This window comes from Anabas testudineus, chromosome 7 (genome assembly GCF_900324465.2).
Source record: "Anabas testudineus chromosome 7, fAnaTes1.2, whole genome shotgun sequence".
In the NCBI taxonomy this organism is placed as follows: domain Eukaryota; kingdom Metazoa; phylum Chordata; class Actinopteri; order Anabantiformes; family Anabantidae; genus Anabas; species Anabas testudineus.
This window is the reverse complement of record NC_046616.1, coordinates 10,562,271-10,588,348: the sequence shown is the minus strand read 5'-3', so window position 1 is coordinate 10,588,348 and position 26,078 is coordinate 10,562,271. Positions and strand designations below refer to the sequence as shown.

At 40.6% G+C, this 26,078-nt stretch overlaps 1 protein-coding gene across 9 annotated transcripts in view; it reads left to right on the top strand.

Moving 5' to 3' along the window:
• LOC113167001 (neural cell adhesion molecule L1-like protein) overlaps positions 1 to 13,929 on the top strand; it is a 39,910-nt gene extending 25,981 nt beyond the window's left edge. For 6 of the 9 annotated variants that reach the window (XM_026367300.1, XM_026367302.1, XM_026367299.1 and 3 more), the window contains exons 22-26: positions 334 to 456; positions 2,063 to 2,245; positions 7,097 to 7,276; positions 8,864 to 8,936; positions 12,615 to 13,929. In XM_026367300.1, the coding sequence (XP_026223085.1) occupies positions 334 to 456; positions 2,063 to 2,245; positions 7,097 to 7,276; positions 8,864 to 8,936; positions 12,615 to 12,837 (782 nt within the window). In that variant the 3' untranslated portion in view covers positions 12,838 to 13,929. Of the gene's footprint in view, positions 1 to 333; positions 457 to 2,062; positions 2,246 to 6,274; positions 6,389 to 6,698; positions 6,877 to 7,096; positions 7,277 to 8,863; positions 8,937 to 9,124; positions 9,195 to 12,614 lie in introns of all 9 variants that reach the window. The other 3 variants (XM_026367307.1, XM_026367304.1, XM_026367305.1) reach the window with 3 other exon arrangements.
• Positions 13,930 to 26,078: the final 12,149 nt, after the last annotated feature.

The window sequence follows — 26,078 nt, the reverse complement described above, 5'->3', positions numbered from 1 at the left end:
GCTGCTTAAAAATCAGGAAAACTGTCAAGCAGTATGTTGACATCATTGTGTTTTTCATCTGTTTAACAAATAAAAAGGGATAAAAAAATAAGAAAAAATAAAGATACACTGAGCTCTCAACAAAGCTACATACAAAGAACAACATCAAGCATGAAAAGACACTTGACATGAGAAGAATATGAAGGAGAAGGAATATTAACTTATGTGGACATGACTGTCATGATTAAGCTCTAAAAATAAAATCACTAAAACTGGAACTCAAACACCAAGTAAATAACAAGCAGCTAGAGAAACGCTATGATAGATGCATTAAAATCACCCTTATTTTCACAGTTCCTGGACAGGTGCCCATACTGACTGCCTCCAACGCTCAGAAAGAGTCCATCCTGCTGGTATGGGGACCCCCGCTGGAGACGAATGGCATCCTCACTGGTTATCTCCTGCAGTACCACCTCAGTATGTACACACAGTGTTGTTTTACTACAGTATCTTCTCACCGACTCACACAGTGTAAGACCTTTGGTGTTGCAAGGTTTTCCATTATTACATTTCTCTTTCGCTGAATCCTGCGGCTTTATCTGCTGTGTGAGGTGTTGTGGGTGACTCAGCAGCGTAGGTGAGAAATGTCCAGATCAGAGGGCAGGAAGTGTGGAGTGCATCTAGGACGTTACAGTTTACCTTAAACACACATACGCGTTTTTTTAACTCCCATTTAAAAAACCTGATAACATTTCCTCTCCTCTCTGCTGTTACCACGTAAGACACTAGATGGCACTATTCAACACTGAACACTGCACAGTGGTCTGCAGCAGCTCATATGTAGAGGACACTTTAGATTTGGTTTGACTTTATTTCTTATCTCGTATCCCTCTGGACTACAGGTCCTCCTCTAAAAGGATAATTGAAGCCACTGCTGTTTGTGCCCTATCTTCGAAATTCTTTGGTATTTATCAGTCTGTAGCATTTACCTTGTAAAAATCACCCTTTATACACTTAGGGTGAACAAGTGAGTGAGGGGCTTTCATTACGCTCTCTCTGTTTTCAAAGCCTACACTCTCGTTGGCTGACATTTCTGAAGTCTTTTGTGTAAAATGTGAAGGCAGAGACAGCTCTTTGCCGCCTCCACCAGCACCCACGGAGTCTGGCCAGCTCTTCAATACACTCTGTCCCCCTCTCCTTTCTGCTTTTTCCCGTATCAGATGTCAGACTTTACACAGATATTCCCACACAATACAGTCTGTGGGCGTTGAAGGTTTTACAGTTGAATTGATTCATCACATAGCTCAAGCATGATTCAAATTTTCAGTTTCTGTGAATTCTCACTATATGCGCCGTCTGCACACCCCATTGAGTCATGAAACAGCTGTGTAATTAGTCATCAAATAATCCGCTGCTTACGTGTTCACGAGCTATGGAAAATATACATGTGTTCCTGTGCAGCCAACAAATGGAAATTTTCTTGAAGCAGCACAGCAGGTCTGGCACGTATTCCACTCTCACCTGCATTTCGATATTGGTGCAATAATGACATCAACAAAGGGGTTTCAGGAGAAGTGCAATGCTTTCTACAGCCTGCCCATATAATGTACTTTGATCTATAATGCATGTTTGGTGATACATTATGCTGCTTGTGATTGCTACTCTTCTAATTTGCTTCTTCTGCCTTTTCACCTCTTCTTTCTCTCTTTCCATTCATCCACTTTACTCCTTCTCACGCTTTTCTTATTTTTCCTCTCCTGTTTTCATCCATCGCAGCTTGTTTACCCGCTCCTCCCCCACACTTGAGTTCTCTATCACTTCCTTTTCATCTTCTCTCGCCTTTCTTCCTAATGTATTCCTCCTCAGCTCACCTGTCATGACATGTATCTGCTACATTCACTTCTCTGCATGAGCTAGCATGACATCTCTTCATCTTCCCCTCCCTTGGCCATTGACCCTTATTATAGCTGTGTTCCACTAACATACAGCGTGAACCAACAGTGACGACTTTATCGGCGTGTATCTGGTGAAGACTCTCTCACGCCTCCTGAACTGACCTGACATCTTTCTCCTTCATCTATAGTTAATGAGACCTCACTAGAGATAGTTGACTCTCAGGTGAAGAACATCACTGGGGCTGACACCACCCAGTGGCAGCTTCAGGGCTTGAAGGAGGGCAGCCTCTACCGATTCCACATCAGCGCCTGCACCCAAGCAGGTTGTGGACCTCTGCTGGCCCAGGAGAGTAACACCATCACCCCAGAAAGTGAGTGGATGAAATTAGTTTTGCTTGGGTAATGTGACAGATTTGCCTTGGCTTTAATGTGAAGGTCATATTAAGTCAAGTTCCCTCATTAAAAAAGTTGTGGACAACTAAAAGTGACTGTGAGAATGGAAACAAGAAAATGGCAGAACAAGGACGACGTAAGATTAGTAATGTAATACGCACAGCACAGCTGCTAATTTAAAAAGTCCCAGTGAAATGTCCTCACCAGTATCCTTCTGAGTGCTCTTCCTCATGTAAAAATGTGCATCTCAAGGTTTCACACAGTGGTCGTGGACAACAAAATACCAATAGTAAAAAGCAACAGTCTGCACTTTAGTTCGCTCCAGAACACACAGACACACACAAAATAAATAAATAAAAAGAAAAGAAATTTAAAGGACACAGGGAGCCGAGGCAGCTGTTCTTCCTTTTTTTTAAATATTGTTTTGAAGTCTAGCAGCAGAACTATGACTACTTTTAATCCTCTAAAACCCTTATAAAGAGAGAGTCTTGAGAAGAAAGCGTGAATTGGCTTTGCATTATCTCGTTAACTTGGGAGAACCTGTACCTTGGCAGTATCCATCACATCGACTGACATGTTGCCCTACACATACACTTGATTGGATGAAAGGATGCTATTTTGGTCACTGCTGATGTGTGATTTAGAGCTTACCTTGGATTCGAAGACAGTTTTAAGTATAATTTCTGATTTTATTTGCTGGTTCTACAATTCAAGGTTAAAAAGATATTATCTAGTTTTTGCCTAAGGAACAAGATCAAGGTATTTTATGTATTTGGTTTTCAAAGAAATGTATAATTACATGTTACCTGCATCTCTGTGGTATTGTACACACTCAAAATCAGAGCATCAGTATTTTTCAAGTATCTTTCTGGTACGTGGCAGGTTTGATACAGTCAACAGAATCTTCTTGTACAGGTTTGTTTTTTTAAGGATGGATACAGCAATTGTTATATTTAGCTAGCACCGCTGTTGGCCATGTTGTATTTTTAAAATATCATTGTTGTATTTCTGACTGTCTCGGAGAAATGGGTCATCTTATATGCTCCTCATGAAGAAGACATCCAGCTATAGCTCAGCTCTGCATTTTCTTTCCACTGACTCCACATGATCTCCTGCTCGAATAGAGTTGATAAGTTATGGTGATGTTCTGTCACACGACCTCTATACGACCTTGAGTGTTGATCTGGTTGTTGCTCAAGGTACCGTATCATCTTTATCAGCCGCAGAGCTGGTCTCACTCTGAATTAATGAGCTGATAAATCCAGAGGACAAAACCTCTGCTGTTGGATCTCTGGTGCTGTTTTTCTCCCATGTTTGAAGTTTTAAAAAAAATGTAGTTCCCCTAAATTAAAGCCGTGGAGATTCTGACTCTTTCAATTTGTTACCATTACCTGCCACAGCTCAGCTCAGTTGCATTTGGCCGGTATTAATTTCAGCAGTAACACTAGAAGTGCATGCTAGAATTTAGTGACATTTCAAAGTTCCTGGAAGAAATAAAATTGAATAAAATATAATAAATAAAAAAGTAAGTCAGCAAGAGAAAATAGCTCTTGACTATCTCTGAATGTTCTAATAAAAGTCATTCATTCCTCCCTGGCTTTTATATTTCCTTTGAGAGAGGCTCTGTATCTTGTAGGTGGATGTCCAGCCTGAGAGCCATTAGATGCATTGTTTGTAAAGACGGTTGAGTAACGGCTCAGCGGGGAGATAAAATGATTCGGTTTCGGAGTGCTGTCCTCAGGGCACGTTAGGCACAATGCAGCCGAGCAGAGTTATGGACGCCAAAGGCATGACGCCGGGGCACAGTGAATTAGAGACATTAATGGGGACTGATGGAGTGACAGTGAAAAGCATGAATTCATGTCAATCATTAAGCCCCGGCACTGAGGTGTTCTGTCTAGATTTCACCTTTGTGACTGAGCTCTGCTTATTGCCATGTAGTCTGCAGTCTATTCTAAAAGTTACAGACTGACATACCAGAAGAACAAACTATACACCGTAGGTTATGTGCATGTGTGCGGCCACATGTCTTTGTTTCAAAGGCTTGTAGAGAGAGCAGCTGAAGCAAGAAGACACAGACAAAAAACACAGAGGGATGGGGTGATACATCTTTGGGAAAGAGGAGCGGGAAAAACTGAGAGAGAACAGCTAACAGTCATAGCAAAAGAGTGTGACAAACAGAGAACAGTATCTGTTTTTCTCCATCGGGTCTCATGAGATAACAAAGCAGCAGACATAAATCGGGTTACAAACGAGACAAAAAAAAAAAAAAAAAACACAGAGGAGCAGCTACCTCTAAAGTCATACAAAAATAACCCGCTCCTCCAGAGATTAAATTATTTGCTCCCCGGCACAGAGTTTTGAACACCCAAGTTGTTATTGCCAACAAATTTGCTAATTGCTTGAACCTACTGTTAAAACTTACTGTTCTAACTAAAAAGTTTAGTTAGAAACATAATAATTAAGGGGGCCGACTTCAAGTTCACTCCAATCAGCTCAGGATTCAGCGATCAGAGCAGAACAGGCTGTTGCAGCAGCCGCGCTCCAAATACAGTGGAGGTGTGCTTGACTGCACAAAAGGTCTCAACAACCACCAAGCTTTTGAATGTAAGTTCAGGTAGGGGTGCCCAACATTCACACTAGACAATGTGAGAAATAATTACATGTGCGCGCCATAGCTAATAAAACATTTGGACCACAGATTCGATTTTTAGGATCAACAGCCTAACGGCATGCATTCAGACAAGGCCGGGGCTGTTCCTGCACGCTGGTGCAGTGGTATGCACTTGTTAAACAAAAGCACCCGAATATATTTCGAATATATTCCTGCCTCTCCCTTCTTTGTTCACTTTGTGGTATACTTGCTGATGGATATAATGTGGAATATGTGTATGTTTATTTGTGTGTGAACATGCATTATAGATCATGCATAACTACAAATCTCTGAGTGAGTGAGTGCGAGTGTGTGTGATTGTCGTTGCTCTGCACAATTTCCAGCTGGTTTTCCATATCTCTGTAATCTTTTGCTGTATTTGATTTTCCTTTTATCCCTTTTGAAGATGTGTCCCCGACTCCAACTGTGGCTCGTATGTATCATTGTCGGCTGCTGCAGTTGCTTTCTAACATACAGTAGAAGCCACGGTGTAGTTCTGCAAAACCGTAGATGTGGTACTGTAGTGATTAACTGGCCGTAGGCCCAGCAAAAGCTTGTCCTTCAAAATACAATATACCAATGTACTGCAGTTTAGGTGATGCCTGGATACCTGTTCATGTAAGATGAAGCATTTCTTTGTGGAGAGACCCAATCCCTGCTGCAGTTATAGTGTGTTTACTTCCACTTGCGCTGTTCTTGCACAGTTACTCCCATTAATCCAGTTCCCCTGGTTGCTCTATAACAATGCTGCCTCCGTGTAGTCTATAAAACTTGCTTGTTGCGCGATATAGAATATTAGACCTGACAGTGTTGTAGCAGGGATCTAACATCTGAAGCTTCTCTTTCATTTCAGGGCACAACTGCTCTCTCTCCTTTCCCAGCTCTATCACAGACAATACTACTCATCCCCCTTTAGGTATAGCTCACACTCACACAGCCAATGATATGATCTCATCTCGACACCTGAACATTCAGCTAACAATGAGATGTGAGACATGGAGTTGCTTCAGTGTATATTCTGATATCTGCTCACGGTGGGGGGGGGGGGCTTCTGGAAATGCCAGCTTTGCTTAAGAGAGAGTGAAGACTAGATGTCACTCCTGCCCACGATCTCTATATCGACCCTTTATGAGCCCAAATCCAGCTCCACTCAATTAAGTCTGGGGCCCAGCGTTGCCTTTTGAACTGTCGTGTTGAAGGGTTTTCTGCTAGCTGCACTGTTCTCAAGCTGCGGGGGGATCTTATTTGCCTCTGCTAATCCTCTTTTCCTGCCTTCTTTCTCCTTCTTTCTGTGGCTGTCTGTGTTTTCCTTTTCGTCCCGATTTTCCTCCCCCCTATTTCTTCTCTTTATCAGTTCCAGCCCTGTTGAACATAAGCTGTTATGTGAGTGACACCTTTGCCAAAATCAGCTGGACTGCCAGAGAAGAGCAGCAGGACTCACAGCTTTATGTGGCTTATAGGAATAACCGTAAGCTACTTTTCCTGTCCCCACCTTGCCAAACACTGATAGCAATTTTAGGTGGCGTCATGTTTAGGTGCAACAGGGAAGGTTTTATATGAACATCTAAAAATATATGTCTAAGCCTTATGTCTGCATCATTTTCATGACTGCCTGCAAAATGTATTAAGTTATTCAGTATATATAAAAGTTATATTTAGTACAACAAATAGAGTTTATAATGTAAGAACCATTCATTACCTGGCAAAAACTCATCCCATCTTTCTTTTCCATTGGCGTGGACTCGCTGCTTGTGAACTGCTTGTGCTTGGCTGTTTAGGTGATGATAACTGGCAGATTTCAGAGGCTGTAAACACTTCTCAGAGTTTCCACATAGTTGATGGGCTCAAACCCGGGACGATGTACACCGTACGCCTCATTGCCAAGAGGTTGCTTGATAATGCTAGCATTTTCGAAGACGTTATCCAGACTCAAGTCAAAGGTGAGAGGAGAGAAAGGTGTTGCAGTCGGTAGAGTTTAGTGATTAGGTGCTAACGTGCGGCAGTACACGCATCATTAACACGTTGGTGTTCACTGTGGTCACTGTGAGTTTGGTCTGTCCACCTGTTTCGTTTGCTTCCTCAAAGGTAAACATGTGAAGAGTGCATGAGGGGAGTGTGATACTTTATCAGTGTTTTAAACATGACCATTGTGTCTCTTTGCTGTTTTTGTTCTCAGGTGCGGTAGGTCTGAAGAGGGACTTTTCAACCCACGGATGGTTCATTGGGACCATGTGTGCTGTGGCACTCCTCACCCTTATTGCGCTCATTGCCTGCTTTGTGCAAAAAAACAAAGGTGGCAAGTATGCAGGTACGCCGCCGCCCTCCCAGCGACAAGACATGTTCTCCATGGAAAAAGGTCAGTTAGTCTTTGACCATGGTTGGGCCACCTTGTCATTTTGCATGACAGGAAGTGAACCAAAATTGAAATTCACAGTACATGTAGAAGATAGAAGCTGAATCAGTCTCATTTGGTAAGATTCATTTTAATTATCTCTGTTTAAATGGCACAAGCTATTCTGTAGCCATAATGCTGTTATTTGAAACCTAAAATAATGTTACTTTGGTTGACTTCCTGAAAAAAATGCACAATGGCCCTCAACTGTGACCTCAACCCTGTTTGGAAATGCATTATGCCAGCATGTTGGACACCAAAGCATGCCAATCCTTTCAAATCGAATCATTATCCCTCAAATGACCCTCACATTACATACTTATATCTAGTGCAGTTTAACAGTCTGTGTTTGTCCACCTCCTCCCCACCTGTAACCTGTGCAAACCTCCTTGTCTCTACATTTATGCGGTGGCAAGAAAAAGTATGTGAACCCTTTGGAATTTCATGGTTTTCTGCATTAACTTGTCAAATATAATGTGCCTAAAATAATAACACAATAGAAACTCTGATCTGTCATGTCTTCATTGGGAACAACCATAAAAACCTCATAGTGGTGGTAAAAGAAGTATGTGAACCCTTGAAATTAATAACTAATCAATGTATAGCATCTCTATTGAGTTGAGGTCTGGGCTCTGACTCCACCACTCAAAAAGGCAGATGTTGTCTTTCTAAAGCCATTCTGTTGTGTGTTTTGGTTCATCTACAAAGTTTCAGCTGTCATACAGACATTCTCACATTATCCAGAAGAATTAGCTTTTTTGAGGTCAACATTCAATGGGTTCACATACTTTTTAGCACTATGAGGTTTTTATGGTTGTTCTCGTATGTGTTATTATTATTTCAGGGACATTATATTTGTTAATACTCTTGACTTAGATGAAGATCAGATCACATTTTATGACAAATTATTGCAGAAAACCATGAAATTCCAAAAGGTTCATCTAATTTTCTTGCCGCTGTACCTTTTTGCTGCTTAGTATAAGAGCAAAATTCAGCAAGTCTTGCAGTGGTACCTACCTGCGAACTGTCTCCCTGGTTTTGTTCCTCTCAACAAGCTTCCCCTTCTTCTCCCCACAACTCCACTTCCTTGCCTGCAGTAGCTTTTGACATGAAGCACTGAATATTTCATCAGATTCTTTGGATTCCCCCTAGCCCATCCAGCTGTTTTTATTAAACCCATCTTTTGTCTCTCTGCAACTGGTATTTTTAAAGCATATTTACACAAAGAACTGACTCGTAGCACTTTCAGTTGACAGATTTCACATAAAGTTTACAAAGTCATATGTTGGTGTTTTCAAAAGCTTTTTCAGCTATGGATACTCGTACTCGCAGGTGATGTAAGACAGATGATTTGTTGCTTGTACACCAGAAATGAATGTGGAATTGTGGCCTTGCTCTAGTTTCCAAACATCACCTGACAGAAAATCACTGAGGTTGAAAAACCAACAAAATGCTGTTTGTGTTATTTCCTGTTGAAAAATGTTAAAGCCATCAGCGCTTATACTGTAGTTATCTGACTGTGACAAATGCATCTGTCCTGTTCCTCTACAGTGAAAGAGAAGGAGGACCTCCACCCTGACGTGGAGTCACAAGGAATGAATGATGACACCTTCTGTGAATACAGGTGAGCTGTGCTCCTGCTCTGCAGAGGGAAGCCACAGTGCAAAAAGTGTGCTGAGGAAACTACATTTCTATATGTCTTTTAGATGCATTGTGTTGTTGAAACATTAATGTAACAATAATACGTTAAATATTTTATTTAAAACCCAATGTTATGTGTCACGGTGATGTCTTTCTCTCCCATTTCAAAAGCAAACCTTGCGTTCATGAGCTTTACCAGGATCAGCCTAGAAGCCACTGTTCTCAGCATTTAACAGGCTAGGTAATCACACGGCGTAGTTAAGAGTGACGCTCAGCTTAAGCTTTGTTCCCCCGTTAGTTGCAATTGCCAAATGTGCCTTTACTTATCCTTAGATTCCAGTTGTTTGCATGTATTTGTGTGTGAGTGAGCCTCCTGTAGGGATCAGTAAGTTATTTTCGTGTTGTGTGTGACTACGTGTTGATGCATTCTTGTATGCTGCTCGTTTCTTGTCAGGTCTGCCTTCGCTGAGGTCACATACAGTGCTTCCTATTTGATGTGAAACGATGTCTGCTTCGAAATGCTGCCTTCTGTGTAATATCTATATTGCTGACTCACATTATGTACACCTGAAACTCCTCAAAAAAAACATCTGCACACAAGCCGACTGGAATCGTGCACTCAAAACAGGACACTTGTTCTTTGAATTTTGGCACTCACACAGTCTTTACTTGAAAGAAACGACAGAGATCAAAAAGTCTGTTGGTAGTTAATTGACTTTTTCAATTAAGGCAACAGCTGCAGTGCTACTTAAGCCTGTGGATCCACTAGCGGTTTAGATACAACTCACACAGAAAGATGTCTTTTGAAGAGACTTGAGCTTATTTCGATTGCAAATCTGTTTCTGAAAATTTGACGGCTGTACATTTCTGGTTATACACTGATTCACTGGTGAATTTGGATGTACTCATTGAAATTCAGTAGAGGTCACACATCTTTTTTCCAATAGAGGAATCGCCCACTGCAGCTGTTCAGACTGATTATAGATGAACGTTAATTGCTGATGGAAACTGTTCTATCTTCAATAAGACACGTACAACCTTGGCAAAAGGGTGGATAAAGCGGACACTTTTGCCCAAAGCAGACAGCTGTTGTACTTTATAATAACCGTTGAATTTCCATTGTTTGCTTTGTTTAGGTGCTTCGGTGACAGTTTAGGGGAAATCGACTGAATCCTATTTTGCTTGACAGCGGTGCAGCAACTGTGTGACAATGGCTTGTTTGTTTGTGCACACGCAACAGAAATCACCTAAAATAGCCCCTTTTGTCTGTTTTGATTCTGCTCGTCATCATATTAGTCAGAACACGATTACTCACAATTGTGTGGTCGCTGCCAATTGCATTCTTGTGATTCTTGCCAAGACTATAATTCTGTTAAACAGAAAAAAAAACAGTCTAGTGTCTCTAATCCTGTTAATGATTATATAGCTTGAAGCTGTAATGAGCAGGTTTTTACTGTCCTGTACTTTTAAATGACTAGCTATATGTGGATTGATGGCATTGTCTATTAATATCAGTGACTCAATAATTGCTGTGAAGTGTTTAGTTATTGTTTTCTGTGAAGTTTAACACTACTTGAGGACTTGGGATGTGCTGGTCTATAATGTACAGTAACATCATTATATACTGACTTCCAGTAAAATCACGTGATGGTCAATTAATGATATTAAACAAATTGTACTGAAACCTAACAAACAGTACAACGTGGTTTCAGGTTTACAAATTTATATTGTGATTTCTCACGGCGTTATATATACAAAGATTTAGATTTTAGAAAACATTAGAGCTTTGGAGCTCGTCAGGCGGGAGAAGCTATAGTAATATGAGTTGGTGCTGATGTTTGGCTGCAGCTATCTGTTTAAAATGCCTCTCATGGGTTGGTTTCATGAGGCTGTTCTGCCCACTGTCCCCCCAGAGTGTCCTTAGACTCACTATGATGTTGTTTTCCAGGCTTTAGAGCTGCATACAGGGCTCTCCTGTGCCCTTTGAATCTCTGAAGGCAATAGACCTCCCACTAGTATGCCACGTGTCTGGGGAGCTGACAAGTGGTAATTATGCTTCAGACAATTTCTCTTTGGAGACAGACCTCCACCGCCTTATACCTCTGTCCACTGCGAGTACAGCTGGAGTAGGCAGTTAGCCAACATCTTGTTTCTCAGATAGTTGATCTGTTTGCTCAATTCAGCTCATTCTTTCTCATCGTAACCTCTCATCTTCTCATATTTTTGTGTGCAGGGGGAGGTTTTCCTCCACGCACCTTTTCAGTAAAATCAAAACAACTTTCTGTGCAAACGGGTGAAAATCTACCTTACACCTGAAGTTTCTGTGCCGCCCAAAACCAAGTTAGTATGGGCCCATGGCAAGGCAAATTTAATTACCTTTTGCCGGATGATGGCTGACAGAAAACCTTCCCACTGCAACAGCTGACTCTGAGCTGGATCCTGAACAAGGTCTTGAATAAGCTGGGGCTCAAAAGCACTCAGCCCCATTTTATCACCGTATTCAAAGTCACTGTGGGAGGGCTGCAGCGGCTGTGGCATTCCACTGCTCTTAGATAACAGCCACTTATCTTCAGCGCTCTAGAGTCGTCAGAGAAAGAAGGTTTGATAAGAGTTGAAATGTGGACCCTACGTGACTTGCATGGTAAACGGCCTCATGAAATAGGATAGATAAGATTGGTTATTAAAAATCCCCGTGAAGGAGACCCCATTTGTAATCTTAGCTTGAACCACGTCTCAGCGCTGAAATGCTGCTCAGTGCTACTCAAGGTGTCAACTACAGTACACCTCAAACGGCGCTATCATATACCAGCCACCTGAGCGTCGTCTCCGAATGCAGACGCTCTGCGTTATGAATACTAAACCGAAGGAGAGAGAGGTGTTGCCAAACACGGGTGGTTTAGTGAATTAGAAAAGGGGACAGGGAGGAGAAATATCCTCTGTGTTTTGAGGTGACCCTGCGTCTTGTAGTGAGACACCTGCAACTTGGCCAGTTGCCCAGCCTTAAATTGGCATCTAATCTTCTCAGCCTGCGTGTGGGCCCCTTGGGAATACCAGGAATGACAGGCTGTTTGTCTGGGATTGCATATGCCCCACCTCTGCCTCCCCATTTCTTCTGCCTTTCTCGGTTCAAGTCACCCCACCTCACCTCCACTTACACACACGCGCGCAAAACACACACACACACCTCCCACTCGTCTTCTTTCTCACTGCACTCAGGCAATTTCCATCGCTGTCTCTAAAGAGATTTGAAATTGCCTTTGGTCCTGAAGCCTTGGCAATTAGCAATTAGCGAAGTGATTGTAGCAAGCCCTTCCCGCCTCCCCAGTGCTCCCATTCCTGCTGTGCAGCCGCCGCATCCACCCCTGCTTACCACCCGTAGTGATGTATTGAGACCATAAGAAGTTGCTTTGTGATTGGGAGTGTGTGTGTGTCTGTTAGCACAGCCTTGCATTTAACGGTCTCTATGCACTGTATATGCACCCTGTGAATCTGTGTAGCTTTTGATTATGTGCAAAAATACTGCATGTGTTTGCTTTGTGTGTCAAAAACAGCCACTGAAGGTCATGCGTGTTGCTTCTGAACAGTGGTCTGATGTACTATCCAGTGTGTTTGTTTATTCACTGCGCCGCTGACCCATGCCATCATTCTCTGTTGATGGTAGTGACAGCGAAGAGAGGCCACTGAAGGGCGGCAGCTTGGGTTCCTTGAACGGTGATGACATGAACGTGGACGGCATTAGCAGAGACAGCCTGGTGGACTACGCCGAAGGTGGGGGAGAATTCGATGAGGATGGATCATTCATCGGCGAATATTGTGGGTATTCTGGACGTGTGCACAGAGGTTCTGTTAGTGAGCCCAGTGGACCTAACCCAGGCTCCAGTTGAAGCAGTCTATTTAAAATCCTTTCAAATTCAGCTTCCCTGGTACTGAAAAGCCAAATATGGGACAATAAAACTGACCTAAATGTGAAAGTAAAGGTTTTTACAGCAAGCAGACGTTTTGCATGATGACTGGAAAGGAAATAATACACCCACCATATACTCCAGTGTGAGTGCTTGTACATACTATATGGAAATCAACTGTATTATCTGAGTAATTCATGATTTTATTAATACAGTAATAATAAAGTGTTTTTGTACCTATCAGTATCAATCTTTAATGGCGTGCTTTGATTTACTACTGAAACAAAAAGCAGTGGATAAAAAATCTCATCATATACAGTATGTATTGTATTAAAATGTGGATGAAAATAGCACATACAGTACAGGATGTCCTATTTATTTATTTTTTTTAAGACAGACTCGCTTGTCATAAATCATTGACTACATATTGCATTTTGTGCGTCTACATTTTTGTTAATAAGTGACAATTGTATGTCATTAAAATACTGATTATGTCCTTTTATATCTTTATACCAATCACTTTCTTTGACCATTGCAGTGCTATAAATGAATAACATGGATGTAAGAACAACGTAGATATCAGGTGTTCAGCAAGAAAGAGACAGTGCTAAAAGTTTTTCTGCACTTTTCAAACCTGTGATTGCTGAATTAAACCACCACCTTAGACCGTCCCCTTTACTGAAGAGGAATATTTTAAGCTAAATTGTTTTTCATACTACATACTATTTAAAAGGTTTTGGACTGTTTAATCATACGCCTTTCTTCTGCAGCATATCGCAGTATGAATCACTCATCATCCCTTTAAAATAATCAGGCACCCGGGCTATTTATTATCTCAACATTGAAAATGTTGGGTACTTTCTTTTTTAATTTGATGTGGTGCAATAATTCATCATTGTGCTGCTCCCCGTCTGTAATTTGAAAAGCACCCACTTATTTGGTAAGTTCACTTTCAAGTTGAGATGTTCTTCCACTCAACACACAATGTGAATATGTTAATATGATCTTTGGTGCTTAGCAATTTTCAAAATTATACAGTGAATTTTGCAAACAATAAAGTGATAATAAAGTGTTGCAGACATGGTTGAATTAAGCTCAGTACTCTCTAAGGTCAAAGACAACTCCCAGAAATACTTTTTCTGTTATCTCTGCAATACACACAGTGAATGAACAATGCTTACTGTTAAAAAATTCATCAAGGATGTAACTCAAAGTTAAGATTTCTCCTATTCAAGAGTTTTATTTAACCAGATGTAATAAAACGGATATAGCTACATGCTTTTTACAAAGTAGCAAAGGTTTCATGTTTTTAAGATTCATTACTGAACACTTCAGCTTTGAAATGAAAAAATCTTCAAGCTGGTTAGTTGCGTAAATCAGAGAATAGAGTATCTTATACTGAAGAAAAAACAAATGTACACTATAGAAATGCAAAACAGAGAAACATGAATAAATGAACAGCATGTTATATGAGCATCTTTGTAGAGATTAAAGACATAAATCCTCACACGTAGTAAACAGCAAGAGAAAACAGTAGCAAACAATGAGTTTGTTTACTTCAAGCCAACAAGAGCAAAAGTGGTCATATGGAAGAATGTTTAGCTATGAGATATAGTCAACATTGTAGCCTCTGTTTCCCATTACTGTAGCAGGTCCCATGGCTCCAATTATCTGAACCAAAGCAGTGCTTACTCTCCCTTTCAGTTTCATAGGGGAAATATAACACCTTTGATGAGGCAGAAATCCCAGCAAACAAAGACGGGAGATGATGCACTCGTCCATCATTTCGCAGGACCCTCTATAAATCTTTCTAAAAGAGTGCAGCCATCCCTTTGATTATTTGTGAGCCTTGCAATGAAAAACTCAACTGTTGAGATGAAAGATTCCTTCCTTACTTTCCAAACGTGCTTGTCCCAAATATCTGTAATAATCCAAAACAACTAAGGCTAAAAATCAGATTTAAAATGTGTGATGCTTGTAATGATAGGCATAGTAAAAGATTATCTTCAGCCTTTGAATATTTATTTAAAAAGAAGCTATTAAATGACAGCTATGATTATTTTGTCTAATTTTGGACTATCTTTGTTCAAATTGTCCCACCCCTGTTATTAGACTGCTTGCATTTCTGCAAAATGCCTTGAGGGCATCTTATCTTCCATTTTGAATACATAACCTCCCTGCAGCTTAACAGTCTATGTATATCCTGGTGATTATAAATGGGCATTCTAGCTGTAATCGAACCGGACTCGGGATAGTGGAGTTGAAAAGTGCTCCATGCCTCATGGCAAGATAAAGGTCATTTAAAGAGATAATCCCAGTATTGTCAGGGATTACGCCCTCATCCGTTTTAAAATTGCTTTCTCCATGGAACGTTAAACCCTCTAAACAACAACAAAAGATTACTCTAGTCAGAGCCCCCATGAGTGTCACACAAGCAGCTTTTTTATTTATTTTTTGTTGCTCCGCTAAATCTATTCAGAGGACAAGCAGGTGACCCTTTCAAAATTCATAATAGCCCTGTTTAGAAACGAGCATAGTGTAGGTCAGAACGCTAATGTCACACGAATCCATGTTGAATGCAACAGCCCTGTTTGTTGCCTGATGTTTTGATCAATTCGTTTTTTGTTTGGTGCGTGCTGCACACTCACAAAACTCATGGATCCCAACTCAAGGCTGATCACTCCCCTTCAGTCCATTTGATTGGAGCTGATATTTAGCGTAAGTGACCTGGAAATTGCCTGGTGGGATGAATTTGATGCTGTTATTTTGACCCAGTAACCACAGGTTGTAACCACTCGGTGTTGTACCAACTTTATACCAACTCGCAAGGACGGGATGCTGTATATGAACAGTGACAAGCAGCGAAGAGTCGCAGTTTTCTCAGGATGCAAGATATCGAGTTTACACTAAACAAGAAGGAGGCATGAGGTCCATGAAGGACTCATCAATAATGAACACCGTCGGGTTCTGTGACAGGTGTTCCCGAAGAAGCTCTTAATAAAGACCTTCTCTTTGGTGTCTTTTGAAGGAATGCAGTCAAAGCATTTGCTATCTGGCGTTAACCTGACAACACAGATCCTGCTTAAAAGGGACAAACAACCATACAACGCATACACAAATGCTTTCAAGGACGAGCTGCGAGCACTTTATCAGAGGCAGGGGTTAAGGGTGGGTGGAGAAAACGGGCGTCGGGGATTGAAGTTTATTTGACTGCACGCTCTCTATTGAAACTTGCTTCGGCAACATTGCAGATAAAGAAAAGCAGCTCAGAGAGATGGCTGATGACTTTGACACAGCATCGCACGGTTTTATTCTCCGTATTCTTCCACTGACCTTCAACCTTTGTCTGTGTCTGTGTTGAAGTGGGTGTGTGATAAATGCCCTGTCTTACCTCTTTGTTGAAATCCAACGCAGACGAACAAAGACAGAGTTGGAGAGCAAGACATCAGCATCTAAACATGCATTCCTGAGGCTGTCTAAAATGCATTTCGCCTGTCTCCTTCACAGCCTTTCATTTAAACTCCTTAACCTGTAGCTTTTATTGATTCCACTTTTATACGAAATAAATGTAACTGCATCAATATCTCAAACAGAAGTTATCCCAGTCACAGTAACACCCAGGAGATCTCTCATCTAATTCAGGTCTCGGGCATCTTCCTTCCATTTGCCTGTCTTTTGTCATCTCAACACGGTGTTGTACTCGCCTTCTGCTAAAATTTTATTTGTCTCACTAGAATGCAAATGGAATGGGATGATTCTGCATACAGAGAATCCTTTTAGAGGGCTATTATTTTGCAGCTAAACTGCTTTAGATGCAAGCCCAAACGCTCTCAAATGCCAGCCAGCAATTGAGTGGGTGTTGGTGTATGTGTGTGTGTGTGGGAGAGTGTGTGTGTGTGTGTGTGTGTGTGTGAGAGACGGTATGAGTGGAGCAGGAGGAGGCAGGGACACTCAGCTATAGCAAAAACTAATGAGACATGCATTGTTAATATGATTACAAAGTCAGACTGGCTATGTCAGGGAACAGGGGGTCGCTTTTGGTGACATCTGCACAGGACGAAGTGAACAACAGGATGTTGAGTTTCATCCTCTGTCATCTGCATTGCGTTTCCCTAAAAGTGAGTGGCAGTGAGTGCACATGATGACAATGACGCTCACTCACGCTGTCATGCAGATACCGACACTAACACAACAAAAAAGAGCCTGATTGACAGCGATCTGAAACCACTCGTGTGTGTGTGTCTATCATTAAAGGTTGCCGTCTGGGCTCTTTTAGGTCAACACACCCTGAGTTCGAGCCAGCACAGGATTTTAATCTAGACTACTGCTGGAGGATTAGATAAGAGATTTGTAAGTGCCGTGTGGGCGGTGAATAATTCTCACCTTCCTTTCTTAGCCTCGGGGTGTCAAAGCAACAACTTGGCACAAACCTGCAAACTATACACAATATGTACATTTGCTCAGAGCGTGTGTGACAATGCAGTGTAAGAAAAAATAAAAACGGCACCTACCACTTGTACCGTTTAAATCAAAGACAGCTTTCTTATTTGTTCACTCCTGCTGCCCACCTGCAGGGATGTTTTTAATGTTATTTATAGAAGATCAAAATGCTTGTTAATAACGATTCAATTGGTCTATTTTAACAAATGTCAGAACACAAAGTGCAGCAGTGTGTGTTCCTTTTTTCCTTTTCTTCTTTGTAGGCAGTAATCAGACTCTGGTATTGTACAAACAACCCCCCAAAGAGACAAATTGAGCTTGAAACCTTACTCTGATATTAGGTTTTAGGCTTATTAAAGTATAAAAGGCTGGCAGCAGCAAGAGGGAAGCTGAGTGGACACTGAGTGAGTGCATCTCCTTTACTTTACAAACTAATTAAATGGGCTATTTCAGTTTGCTGACATTTGTTAATAAGCAAGTGATGAGCATTCCTGGATATCAAACAGAAGGCAGAGATGCTTCAACGTCAGTTTTTATTTTTCCAAAGCCGTCCTTTTCTTACGAATTTGTTCCTGCAGTGCATTTCTTGTGGAACATTGCTCCTGAATTATTCATGATGGCTTCATTAAAGCACCTCCATTTGCATAACACACAGCGGCCGCACGAGATGCATTAGGGCTTTTGATCCTGGTGTACATGTCAAATAATTTAACATAGAGCCGGACCGCCAAATACGAGACAGAAAAGGAAATGTCTCAAAATCAAAAAACTGATCAGAAGCCTGACTGAAATTAAAAATGATCATGCAGAAATATAAGTGGGTCAGAGTGAACTCCTTTGGTGCAATAACCCACTTGAAGAAGTCAATGAATTGTTAAAAAGGAATTCCAAATCCAGTGGACGTTAGTGCTTTATTATTTATTTTATTATTATTGAAAGCAAAGACAGCTCACATGTGGTTGTATATGTACATTGTCATGTATCTATGTCATGTTGCTTGTAACCGTATCATATTTTAAATGTATGCAGCAGTCATGGGAATGAACGTGGGCTGAATGGCAAAAGTCACATTAGAAAGACATGTGTGTCCAAAATAGAGTTACAGCTAAATTTCATTAATATTGGTAACTCCATTTGGGGAAATGTGAATTCAACTGCCACCTGCTGCCTGTCAGGTAGGAATGAGAGACAATTTGTCACTGGTAGATGGGAGGTAATGTGACAATTTGTCAAGACTGAGGTAGAGTCAACTCGGTCCTGTGAATAATCAAAGAAGGGAAACGAACACATCTCTCACAGGTAAAGAAAACCCCAAATAAATGTGTAATAAGCTGTCGCAAAAATCAAACGCTCGGAAGTGGAAGCCTTCTGTGACACTGTGGGATGATCACACAGCATGCCGTCAACCTCCTGCTCAGATGTAGAGGTATTTGTTACCTGGTAAGTGCCTGCCCACTCACTACAAGCCCCAAAATGTTTTCAAATGGATCAAACAGATCTCTATCAGGTCAAAAGGGTGACAGCTCAGATGAGAACACCGTTTTGTGTGGTGTGACGCCAGTGGAGGCATCACCTTTTCTCGTTAATGCTGCTTTGTAAATTGACTGACGCCCGTATGCAGTGTATGAATGAGACACAGGTCTAAAACATCCATACGTGAGAACTAAGAGGTATAATACTAAGAGGAAGTTCACAAGTGAAACAAATGAGCAGAACACTTGCTGAAATGTTTGACGACGCTGAAAGTTGTGCATAATGCCCCGATGTGCTCATGTGGGGGTTTTGATTTCTCTCCTCAATTTTTGTTTTCCTTTACAATTTGCTGTGAAAGGCGAAAGAGCCTAATGGATGAAAATGGCAAATAAACTGGTGCAAAAGGTATCATTTGGCCAGAAATAATCACACAATCGACTCTTAAATCCTGGTGGAACACAAACATGAGCGCCTGCATATTTGGTTCTTTCAATTCCACTCAACGCAGACTGATTACTGTAATGGCTTTGTCCTGCGATACACCATGAAAATACTTGATCCTTGCGCATGCTGTATGCCATTACTGCTGAGCATTCAAACACACACATACACACACACACACATACAGTGGAGCAATGAGCACAGATGGGTATTATGTGTTTAGTGGGGTGTTCCATCTCTCACTGTCTTTCTTTATTACAGTCTTTATTATAATCATGTGATGTCCCTTCAAGCCACAGTTCTGTCTGCTAAAAGCTCAGTAAACAGTGTTACGCTGTTGTGCAACATCACGGATGCTATTTTTTCAGACTAACTTGTTTCTTTGGTTGATTCCTCTGTAAATTGCTGCTCTCCCGCTACTCATGGGTAAGGCTTTTGTTTGCTGACAATAAACTAAACTCTCAAATTAAAGGGCAACAACTTGCAAACAGTTGACTGGGAGTGAGAACACAGACGCCATCTGATGCTTCTAATGATTCAGAGAGGATTTATTGTTCAGCGAGGCTTTTGGGGATCTGAGGGATGCAAAGCAGGCATCAAAACGTTGTGTTACAAATATAGATTATCAGATCGGTGTTGAATTGCCACCATCTGTAATTAGCCAAGGCTTGTTATATTACACTGGTTTAGGACAGTATAGGGCCTATATGTGCTCTAAGCAGATGTGTCTCCTCCACTCTCAATCAGGCCTCTTTCTGTTTTGAAGTGCTTTCTATAGCTCACATTCCCATCACCCACATGTCATCGTGCATAAATGTTTAAGATTACAAAACAAAAAGTGAAATTTAGCAAAACAATGGTTTTCCTACTGGCAGAGGTGGAAAGGTTGAACACGATAAGAGCAAAAGGTGACAATGTGCTGTTGGAACCGATTTAGCAGTTTAATCATAACGTAGAGACAGTCAAAGAAGATAAGGTCAGGAAATGATAAAGAAGATCTTTCAGGCCAGGTAGAAGACCTGCAGCTTTCCAAACTTCGACTGAAGCTGTGAAAACTGTTTTTTTCACTGCACACTTGCCAGAATTATTGACTATGCCTTTAATTCTATTACCTTTTTCAGCTGTGATAATTAATATTGGATCTACAATGTTATCCTATTGTTAAAATATTATTTCAAAACCTTCTCCCCGAATGTTTGTTCTGTCTTTTTGTGGATTTTTCCTTGTGTGAGTTGGGATCGGTTCCTATTTGACTGTGTAAAGCCCACTCTTGTTTTTGGCAGCAGGAATAAACCCGGCTGTAATGTGGACGGGAGAAACATGCGTAAACACACGCACTGTGACATGTACGTGGCTCACCCTGCATTGTTCACGTTGCGTGACCTGGGTGAAACTGACCTCCATGTCAAACTGTACCTGTAATGTTGGATTTGACATCTCCACTGTTCACTAGAAGAAGTTAGGGACACAGAGTTTCGACTTGTCTGGGCTCATAATACCTAAGTTCTTATAACTTTTCACACTCCAGTGGCTGCAAGCTCCCCTAAGGAGCGGTGTCCTCTGCATCTTTCAGTCTAAATCACCTCATTTCATTTGCCTCTATTATACTCTATCTCATGTTATATCTCCCGTATGACTTCAAGAAACCTAATTTGCCTTCCATTGTCTCTGCGACATGGAGAGAGACACAACAGGGGTGCTTCTTCCTCAATTAGTGGTCAGTCATCCTCCTCTGGAATCCATCAAGTCCTGCCTACCTCGTTTATTTGCACTTCACCCTTCTTCTTGGCTCCACATTTTCTGCCTGAGCGAAATCTCCCCTGACATGCACAATTACTAGAAAGCCTCTCACTGTCCTTTCCCATCATACTTATTCAGTTGTGATGGAGTCTAATTCTCCTCTATAGAAAGCAGAGTGTGAAATTCAGTCTTTTCTATATGTCATTTCTTTGCCGCATGCGAATGAATATATTCGCACACTCGAGGCAGCAATTTTCAGTCAGTCATTTCATCCCTTGTTGTTCACTGTCACAAAGAGGACGCTGATGTAGGATGTGTACAAACATTTAATAAACATGACATTTTGATGGCGCTGCATTGCTTACAACACGCAAGCCCGCATGCTAAACCAACAGACCTTGCCAAGGTACTGTAGCATCAAAGTGACAGAAAGATTATGAGGCATACACCGAATCTCACTGACCTCCTGCCCCCTGGGCTCTTTCTGCTGCAGTGAAGAACACTCACACCTAGCTGGTGTAATCATTAATTTCTTATAATTCCTGGGTGACAAAACCGTGTTCAGACACCATCAAAGCTTTGGGAGAAGGTACTCGCTGGGCATTTCTGTGACAGTTGCAACTAGCACCTCAGCAGGGTCATGTCTTTGGAAAGTAACTTCACTGTACTCTACACCTTTTTTTTTTTTTAGTAGCACTGTATTAATGTTGCTTTTGTCCGCAGAGACCAATTTTCTCCTGTCTGCTGCTGAGTGCTACAGGAAAGAAGAAGGGCTGCTGTGGTAGCATCGCTCTCTGTCACCACACACAGAGACAGGATAAGCTCAGTTTGCAAAATACAGTATACGTAAGTACTTATTTTTGTTTTATTTTGTGAGCCTGCGGTTTATTGAATTCATCTTACAACAGGTATGTTTGTTATAGGAAATTTCCTTTTCGGAGGAGTTTTTAGAGATTTTGCTGTATAAGATTTTTCCACAGAGAAACTCATAAAGAGTATTTTATAACTCTTATCAAAGACTGAATAAGTAGTTGCCCTGAAGCACAACTGCAGTGTAGCATCCTATTAAATGTAATGAATTACCAGTTGCCTTACCCAACCAGTATTTCAGCAGACCTAGTGGGATAGTGAGGCTTGTGGGTTTGCTTATTCCGAATATTTTGAAGATAGTAATGAAGAAGATGAATGAAGATGGTAAATCTTATTGTCATTTCTATTATCTTTTATTGAAGGACCATGTGTTTCTCTCTCCCTGGACAGTAGGTTTTTCACTGGTATATACAGTTTTTGGAAAGCGTCCATGCCAGTGAGTGGCATATAATCAGAAAACAACACAGCAGGTCATAAAACCACAGAAATTTGTTGTCTGCACTGTGGTGCTCTCTTCTATTCTGCAGAGTAGAGGGAAAACTTTCCAGAGCTTTCAAGATAATAATAATCACTATTTTGGTCACATGTGGCAGCACTGCTACACATGAAGTGAAAGCCAGCAGCTACCTACATTGCTAATGTAACAAAGCATCCCAAAATTACACACATTTTGTTTAACAGAAACAAAGTGAAGAGCAGAACAGAAGATTTTCCTGATGTATTTGATTAGTGTGTCTAAAATCTTTAATCGTGGGCAGACTTTTAACAATAGATTAGAAACTAGCTATGGCATTTATGATATGATGTTGTAATAATCCTTGAGATTTCAGTTCTGCTTGATTTTCTGACATCCCTTTTACTTGTGCTAACAGCAAAAGTGATTTAATACTACAATTTCCAGAATTCCTGAAGTGGCAGACACTCCTTGAACTGCAACTTTGTCTAGACACACCAAATGACCAAGTATATCTACAGTAGTTACAGCAGATACAAACTCATGTTGCATTAGTTAAGAGTCTAACACGGTGTGCATTGTTTTCCAGCATCAGGGCACAGTGGAGTTGGTTACTTTGCTGAGTTGTTGGAGGTTTTTCCTGCAGCTTTTCATCAAACAGCTGTCTGTGTCTGCTCCCTCATGTTCCACGTCTCCCTGCAATATTTGAAAACACTAACCTGCTCTTATTTGCTGAATCTGATTATTCTCTTGTTTAAAGATGCATTTCTGATGAACGATCTCCGTTAGCACTAACTTCTTTGACAAATAGTTCTGAGGCTCCTCCACAATAAAAGCCACTTTGTGTTTCACTAGTTCAGTGATGGTAATGTGAAGCTGCAGCAGTAGGAATTTTTGGGTTTAATTAATTTTTGTTCATAAAGAGAAAAACACAACCTAGCCCCCCCATATCTATCCGATCTCCTCCACATTGCCACCTTTTGTACTTGTATAGTCTGTTTTGATTTATTGTGTTGATTTATTGTTGATGTACAGTGTGTGTGTTTTGAAAGGCACTTCATATAAAATGTATCATTATTATTATTATTATTATTAAAAATATTAGATAATGATCTATATTAAATTGGTTTCATGTGCATCCCAAATATTCTGAATCCAAGGTGGGAATGGCTGTGCCTGCCACTGTCAATGAAAAGAATAAAGACAGTTTATTGTAGATGACATATATATATATAATTCAGCCACAATAAATATACTGGGAACTGAAAAGCTGAAAGGTGACACTTACTTGAATTAGTCGTTAGCTCAGTTTTAAGTTAAACTGTTTTTTTTTTTATACATCCCTTAGGAAGATATAAAATTATACTGGGCAAAAGTCCTTGGTTGATCAGTGTATATTAAACAAGGCAAACAGGATGATTAAATAGGAAGGAGCTGTCCTGTGGCAACAGTGTGTTAGTAATTTTGAGTTTTTCCACAGGCATTATGTCTAAACCTCACACTTGGTGATTGATAGAGCATGCAATTTCTGCTTGCACTGCGACCATAGATACGGGGACCCCTTTCAAATGGTGACAAAGCAGAATCTCTTATCACAGCCATCTCTGTGACATCCCACTTTTTAGACTGAGGGAATTATGGGCTGTGATGAATTGAAGAGCCGGAGATGCCTCGATACAACAGAGGCAACTATCACAGAAACTGTAATTTCAAGCATTCATTATTTAACAACAAGATTATTTACATCTTGAAACGCATTGGCAGAGCAAATTGCAGGAATGTCCTAAAGATCCCTGAGGCATTTTAGAAGAAATCTCAAATCTGAACTTTTCCATCATCAATAATAGTTTTAACTAAGACAATACAATACAAATATGTCAGTGAGGTGGTAAAACTATTAGCAAGACATCAGGAAGAAATCTTACTTCACTTCTGTACTGCACATGCTTGTTGGTTTTATATATTTTTTTTTCCAATAGTTTGTGTCTGTGCCTTTACATTCGTTATGATAATTATTCTTGGCAGCCAGCGATGACTCCTGCATGCCGTGTGTCCAATGAGCTGGCATCACAAGAAGGGCACGTCCAATGTAGTGCAGCCTGTGTTGTGTCTGTGCGCACAGCTGACTATGTGCCCCAGCTAGAGGCATTCCCTTTAAATGTAACTCAAGCTCTCTGCCTTTCTAAGTCTTCCTCTCACTCCCTTCATCCTCCCCTGCCGTGATGCTAGGGCTCTGTAGCTGTAAGCATAGACATCACTCTATATTCACACGGAGAAAAACAAGGGGGTCTTATCTGGCAGAGGGATAGACCCTGCATTCAACCTTTGACTAAAAATAACCCCAACCACCTCCCCATTGACATTCATGAGGTGAAATAGAAGCTTGGAAAAGAACAGGCTCTCTATTTGCAGTCTTATTCGTCTCATTTGTTTAATCAAACATCACTGCATAGGATTTATCACACTTTGTACCGGTCCATGTTCCTGCTTCATATGAACTTATTCTCACCTGTTGACTTTTTAAAACATGAGCCATGTGAGGACTATCAACTGACATTAACATTTTTATGAAAGTGTCAGATGGGTACATTGATACACTTGTCTGTAAGATAAAAATGAAGTTATTATGCAGCCATAAGCCGGTAAGCTTAGAGCTGCATAATGACTGTAAAGTGGGGATCTTTTTGAACGTAACACAATCCACCTACAGCAGCTGTACAGTTCACTATTCAATTACATTACATCAAATTACTTTAATTAGTAGCAAAGACAACCCACTGACCTTACTGTCTAACAAATATTCATCTCGATGTCTTAGCTGGGCACAGAAGGGAGCGTTTAAAAATTGGACACTCCGCACTGTGAAAGTGAATCATTTTAATAAAGCACATCTTAACACAGAACATGTGTATGAATAAATCAATGAGTCATTAAATATGATTTTATATTAAATATTAAACATTTCCTTATATGGTTAACACCACTTTTTAAAAATGCTTATGGTTATGAACAAAAACTACATTAACCAAATGACCAAGCGAGCACAGTATATTGTATATGAAACAAGTAAAGATAAATTATATTGCTTACAAACCAGTCCCTTTGTTTGAAGTCACTGACCAAGCTCTTTTTACAGAGCAACTGCCAGTGTAATTTCCCTCTTTACCTCATAAGAACCCAGACCCATTTCTACTGAAAGGTAAATTATGTGGGATATGAAACAAACCAAATAAACCCATGTGGAACACACTTCTTAAAGTGGAGCTGCTACCCAATCAAGAGGAGTATACTACACCCTAATTATACCTAGATGTAAACACATGCTCCACTTGAGAAAGCTAAACTGTCTCACACAACAAGGCATCTAGTAGTCCGTGTTGCATGTTAGGCTGCAGGACAGGACTTTATTTAAATTAATTTATTAATTTATTATTATTTGTCTCTTATTGTGGTTTTAGGGTTGGGGTTAAGTTCAAGTCAATAATAATTTAAGTAATCTAATTTTAGATTTTATAACTTTTAACCTTTGGAGACCTGACAAAAGGAAAATGTGTTACTGCTGTGTGGCACAAGCTCATTTTGAAAATACAATAAATTAAAATGCAGCAGCTGCTTGGACAATCTATGCACATTGCATCATTTCATCTCAAGTCCTACTGTACAGTATGTGCTGAAAACTTACAAATCAAAAAAACAAAGATTCACGAGCACAGAGCAATCTATCTAGGAACGCCATTTGAAGTCAGTCACTTTGTCGCATTCCTCTGTGAAAATACACAAATAAACAAATAAAAGCACAAACTGT